Source organism: Atta colombica, unplaced genomic scaffold (assembly GCF_001594045.1).
Source record: "Atta colombica isolate Treedump-2 unplaced genomic scaffold, Acol1.0 scaffold321, whole genome shotgun sequence".
Taxonomy (NCBI): Eukaryota; Metazoa; Arthropoda; class Insecta; order Hymenoptera; family Formicidae; genus Atta; species Atta colombica.
Window position 1 is genome coordinate 257,014 of NW_017259428.1, and position 6,869 is coordinate 263,882.

Sequence of the window (6,869 nt, forward strand, 5' to 3'; positions counted from 1 at the left end):
GTCCCCCTGCGTCCCGAAATCAGCTTCTCCCGATGTGAGCTGGAGCTGGTAAGCACGACACCCATTTTCGATCTTTCCTATCGCTGCCGAGAACCGTTTCGTCGAAGATGCATTCCGCGAACGTACGAATCCCGATTTCAAATGGGCGAGTCCTCGCGAGCAGCATCGAAACCCAGGCTAAACCTCCCTCAATCAATTTCCTCGGCCCCGCAGCCTTTCCGCGGCAACGGCCACCTTCGGCTACCAGACGAGGGTAGAATGTGTAATGAATTGCTTGTTTAATTAATTACAACCCTTCGGAGGCATTCGCTCCGTATTGTCTTAGATAAGGTTCATTCGTTTATTCTCGCGTTTGATCATCGAATGCACGAATGCACAATTTATAGCACTTCTTTGAATGTATGCTCATACGTAAATTATTTCACTCACGAAAAGTATGTAAAAATTATTCAAGCACATGGAGAGAATTTTTTCTTAGAGTGTAGCCTGAAAATATGATAATCGTGGGACAACATTATATTTCGAAGAATTTTAATGAAAATCTCTCTCGTTCATTAACAAAACTACAATAGAGTATAAAATAAGTTTGATTCATTTTACTGAAGTGCATAGTGAAAAATCTTTAAAATATTGCATTATATCATAATTACCATATTTTCAGGACAAATTAAAAAAAAATTCTCTCCGTGAATAAAAAGAAAATATTTAGAGATTTTTTTATATCCTTCCTAAATTATCAGACTTCAATAAATTATACTTCAATGTGTGAAAATAACTCTGTCATGTACTGAAATGTAATAATTAGAAGTCCTTATAGCTTACTCTACAAAGATGAGATGAAACATGTGAGTCGTGGCCTCGAAAAAAGCGCACGAGGACCACCCGGAAAGCCAAAGCTCTTTCATCTCGCGCCGCCATCCTTGAAATTGTCCCTGATTCAATAAACGGTTTGTTTTCATAGAAGATCCAAAGCGCCGACATGACCAATGTCTATTTCCGACATCCTTACGCTATCTTAACGATCTCTAAAAATTCATATCCGCTGTTCGCTTTCAGAAACTTGGCGTTCTGCAAAACGTGTTGAGCTGGGAGAAGGGGGAGTGATTTTAATTACTTTGAATTAAAATTAATTATCGATGTGTTAAAAAATGCAATCTCTATAATAATTTGCATCTCGTAATAAAATATCCCATTTTAAATATATCTCTGGCTGAAGTAATAGTCAGCAGCATTAATATCGCAAGAGAAATTACTTCTCTGAAACGTTACGTTCTCTGATATGTAGTGTTTTGCTTGGATGCGCGTCTCCGAGCGGTACACCGAAATTTCGCGTTTTCATATTTTGGATTTATGACGGAAGTTTCGTGGGTGGTCCGCAGATGCGGCCAAGCCGGCGGATGTGGTCGCAATTTCCCAAGGTACCAAACTTATCCTATGCTACCCAGAGCGCTTCGATATATTAAAGCTATCGGATATTTTTGGTACGTCTTCAGGGACAACATTATTAGTGTTCTAATGTAGTGTATTAGTCTAATGTATTAGTGTTCTAATATCTAAACTCAACACAAGAATGGGATCGCAATGTAACACGCAAAAAACAAGGTAGTCTCAAGAAATAGAATTGATTTTATAATTGATTCGAAATGCAAACGAGAAATTTTCTGCAACTATTATGTTGGAATTGTTAGACCATCAGCATATTTTTTTTTCTTTGTCAAGTATCGAACCTCAGGCTAAATCTTTTAAAGGAAATCTTTGTCCGTGTTACGACGCCACAAATTGACGTGCTCGGAAGCACAAAGCGTACAATGCGTTATACATAATAGGTTATATGGTAGGTAACAAACGGAGAATGAGAAACGTCCCTTTCCCTTCGCCCCTAAGGAAGGAACCCCTGCAGACAGGCTCGACAGTGAACCTAGTGAAATAACGGGGAGAATTCTCGGTAATTGTATGTCTCGGCACTACGCTCTCGCGGAGGAGTTCTCGCGAGCGGATATCCGTGAAGTTTGCAGGCGTCACCCTGCGTTTTGGCCAAAGCACCGCGATACACACCTTCGCGGGCAACGCCCGCAGCTCTTTGTCAATGTTATGGCGGGACCCGGTGCCCCGTGGTTATAAATAATGACAATTGCACGAAACTTAGCCTTGGAAGGGTAACGGTCGACCAGTGCGAAGCCGCACACTAGGGCCATTTCAAACTTGCGGCTTTTACTGCCTCCGCTGCCACGCCGCTCGTTCGTTAGGCATTACGATCGTGTCGACAGAATCCCGCTAAAATCTGTTTCCCGTATAGATATTCTACGCACACACCAAATTTCCAAAGCGCGTTATTGAAAGTCTCGATAATCGTCACGATGCGCGTTTGTGCGAAACTATTGATGAGGATGTTCCGCTTGTACAATGCTTAATGAGACACTACGTAAAAAGAACGATTTTGCTGATAGATCTAAAATTTTGCTGGATATAGAATATAATTTTGTTAAAGCACCAAAACAATTTTATTAGAAACTCAAATTAATTGTTAAAGAATTTTTTGCAGCACGAGTGAAGAGAACCATATTTGATCGAAGCAGATCTTAGTATCTAATAATATTTCTATGTGAATTTTTAATTTCCGATTCTAATCCTAATTTGTTTAAACTGGAATTTAAACTATGGTCCTTTTCATTTATTTGTATTGAACCTTTTTCCGTTGTCATTTAATAATACAATTTTTTTACAGCATTACTTATCATTTTTTAGTTTCCAACATAATTATTTTAATGGTTCAACAAAATTATTTTCAGATCTCTTTCCAACAAAATTTTAAGAAAATCGTTCTTTTTGTGTACTTCTATTGACTATTAGCAAGAATAAAATGTAATAAATATATATAAGAACAGCAATGCTTACAGTGATACTCACTGGTCTTGGATCGCGGCTCGCGCGGCCCATCTACTGTCACCTTAATCGCCTTGGTATAAGTGGCGACTTGAGGCGGCGTCGTCGACACCGTTATCGTTAAGGTGAAACTCTTGCCTGAAACAAAGAACACATTCAATGTGTTAAACGATCAAATCTTGCAATATTCTATTAAATAAGTTTATTCCTGGTACTACAAGCATGCAACTTTAATTCTAATATAACGCTTTAATAACCGCAACGCGTAGAATGGAAATGCTGGACAATTAGCTTTTAAAAACGAGGCGGACGATCAAATGCGTTTTTCCGCGTCGGTTTCTGTCCCGCGACGCGTCGATTCGTGGACGCGCCTATTCAAGCCGACGTTGAAAGTTCGCAAACGCGGTTAGCCGGGCGAAACTCCGTGGTAACCGAATTATACGTTGGTAATGTATCGAGGGCGTCGTCGACGGTGACAGTGGCCAGCCAGCGCGGCCGAGTTAAGGGAATAGAGGGTGGTCGCGTTTCGAGGGAGGATTGGGCGGCAAGAGTGGAAGTCGCGTGACGCTAAAAAGCCTCGGTCGAGCGCGAAATAATGTCGTGGAAAAAGCGGGGGTAGACCGTCGGGTGAAAACACGCGTGTGCAACGGTATACCGCAATTTCATCCCGCGAGCATTAAGCACCAAAACTCTGCCGCGAAAACTCGCTCGCGCGATCGCTATCGATTCAACATGCAAAAGCACGCGATAAAACGCATGAAAATGGCGAGAAGCGTTGCCCGATGCGAAAAGTCGCCACAATGAAAATTGCGCGCTCGCGATAATGCTGCACGCGCAAGAGGTATACCACAACCCTTTCTCTCTTTCATCATCGTACTTACAAAAGAACACAATGAAATGTCTCCCTTCGATTTTAATAAGCATTGGATAATGATAAAATATAGATAAAAAAATATAAAACACGTATTTTTTATAAATGCTTTCAGTGTTGAGTAATGAAACATTTCTTTAAAAGAAAAACTGATCTTTTTTTCTTGAATGAATATATTATTTAAATCGTCAAAGATACAAAAAAATATTTTAATTAAATATTGAGAATGGTTTAAGAGTATTTACAAAATAAAACTAGGCAATTTTTATTTAAACTTTTTTTTATATCTTTAACAATTTAGACGATATATTTACTCAGGGAGAAAAAAATCGACTTTTTTCAAGAGAAGGTTGAAAAGTTTTCAAGAAAATTTCACATTCCCTTAATGTTCGAGAAATTCGTTTCTGAAAAAATACGTATCTCTAATATTCTTTATATATTTTAACAAAGCTTATTTTAACAAAGCTGTTGATATTGAAAGAGGACTCTTGTTTGTTCCTTTGTTAGTCAAACAGCTTATTCTTCTCCATCCAGTATAAATTTTGTTCGCGATACAAAAATCAATATTATATTCGTATCAGCATATTATTAACATCAATGCTATTTTATGTTATATGATAAAGATGTAATGATTATTTCACTAACCCATATATCGCACGTTCTTCGTGCAATAGATGTATCCTCCAAAACATGTTTTCTTGAAATTAGATACGATAATGCTGCAAAGGTAACGTGTTTTTATCCGCTACGGTTTACAAAATGAAGAATAACACATTATGTTATTTATATCTGCTCCTAAACGAGTCCTGTTCACTAATGCATTGCAACGGTCGCGTTACCCTTTCAAGCAGCCATTACCGTTATTTTTCTATCAGATCCATTAGATACGTTTCCGTACATAGCGAATACGGTAATCGATCGTGGGTCAGAGTTCACCGTCGACTTGAACTCACCGGCGGCGTCAATATAGACGGTAAAGTCCGCCGCACTGTGACGTAAGATGATCGATGGCGGGAAAAAAGAATGGAGGTGGAAGGCAGGGCATCGGAGAAATAATGGCGAATGTCGAGCGTGGCCACACGGTGGTTCGCCACGCGAGCTTTTCGTTTTCTAGCGGGGATTCCCCTCGGTTTTGGCTGCGAGTCACGCCATTCTTGCCGTGCCCTCACCCTGCCGACCAACCTTTTCACTTCTGCTGCCTCGGAGTCGATGGTCCCAGTTAGGTAGGCACGCGTAGGTACACGGGTATCACCCTCGGTGCCAGTCGCCGTACAATCATTAAAGGTCGTTCGCGATCGCCTAGGTTGAACACGCGTCGCTGTCCTTACGTATCTTTTAAACGTATGACTTAACTTAGTTAAGTTAACGAACGAGACTTTGGCACTGCCTATTAGTTTCTTAATCCCACGAATCCTATTTTTTTTCAACGATTTCCGCGAAATTAATTAAAATAATTTGTAATGTTAAACGCTTGTCAATTTCATTTGTGATAAAGTAATACGATCATAAGAATTTTCGTCAAATTTAGAATAAACACAACATGGAGAGGCTCATCCTCGACCATTCGCTGATTATGCTCGTTAGCATATAGTCCTCTGTAAACGTGTATGTAGAACTACGCGTGCGTACACATGTCTCGGCATTGTACCCTGTCGGTGTACTGTCGGGCCAATTAATTAATTTCAATTTTCCCGGAACGAAACGCAAATGCGCAATTGCAGTCTGATAACGAATTGATTACGGTCTGAAACTGCCGCGAGTGAATGCTGTTTTTCTTTTCGGAGTGAAACGATTCTCATGCTGCGGTCGATAAATCAACATTCGAATAAATGCGTTTGACCAATTCCATATATCATATATTTTTATTATACTCAGAAGGTTAATAAATTATCCGCATACATTGTTTAAATATTGCATGCACACTCTTTGAATTATTTATAAATTATTATAAATTATTGTAAGTTTTGATATTTATCTCTTTGTTAAAATTAAATCTCGTAATACTTTTTATTACATAGACCTTTGATACCTTTAATTATTATTTTCTATTCTCTTCATATTGCAGATCACAAGTAAGATGACTGAGAGATTTAAGAGAAAGTGTGTTGTAGAATTAAAGCAACTTGGTTAGATTGGCGACGTTCCCGTGATGAAGTTTATTCGCGGCAGCAAAGTCGAAGGATATCTTGCTATGGGTCGGAACTATAAGCGCGCAAATGATCTATCTCGTTAAAGGGCTTAGGGCCGAAGGGGTGGAAACAATCCAGTACCTTCAGGGTAGACTTTGCAGTGATGGAGCAGGCATTACGGTCGAACGTGCGGGAAGGGGGTTACGGCTTATCATCGATATTGCAAAGCTCTCGACTATCGTAGCAGTACGCTCAATCTTGTCCGGGCTAAAAGCGGTTTTAGGCGAAGACAAAAGCATAGTGTCGACGTTGCATTTAACGATTCCTTAAATTTATTGCAACAGCAATATATCGAAATTCAATAATAAGTGATATATCCATTTTCACAGACTGCATAACATATATGCGCGGTTTCGATATTTTTACATGTTCTAAATATAAAAAATTTTATTATAATATTGAAATACATTAACTATACGCATTTATAAGGCAAAAAATATAGCTAATAGAAATTTCTAGGAATTTTCTTTCGCAAATCTCAAAAGGACAAAATCCTCACAAATTCATACATGGGAATATTTCCACGCTCGACAAACAAGAGGATCATTAAGAATTCCCGAGAGTTCGGCGCACATCGGTTTTCAGGGAATATTCAAGGAGCCAGGGAGCCGTTAGGAATCCTGACGAGAGAGACACTTCTCTTACATTCTTCATCCTAGCTTATGTTAATTCCGTGCTCGGCGAAAACAATTGAGAGCTAATCCCAGACAAATGACTGACGCGTGAACTTGGGAGAGAGAGTTCCCCGCTTCCCAGCTAGAGAATCTGCGAGTTTCCTGATTTTCAAGTGATTAGCTTTCCCTTACCCATACTATCAAAAATATGACAACAACAACATACTAACAATGATTACTGGCATATTTTCAATAATTATCATATCAAACTACTATCCAAATTGTTTTTTCTATATATATATATATATAATG

At 39.1% G+C, this 6,869-nt stretch overlaps 1 protein-coding gene across 1 annotated transcript in view; it reads right to left on the reverse strand.

The window, feature by feature from the left end:
• LOC108690443 (runt-related transcription factor 1-like) overlaps positions 1–6,869 on the reverse strand; it is a 16,903-nt gene that overhangs the window by 7,924 nt on the left and 2,110 nt on the right. Inside the window, exon 3 of the mRNA XM_018197735.1 lies at positions 2,896–3,021. Coding sequence (XP_018053224.1) covers positions 2,896–3,021 — 126 coding nt within the window. The remainder of the gene's footprint in view (positions 1–2,895; positions 3,022–6,869) is intronic.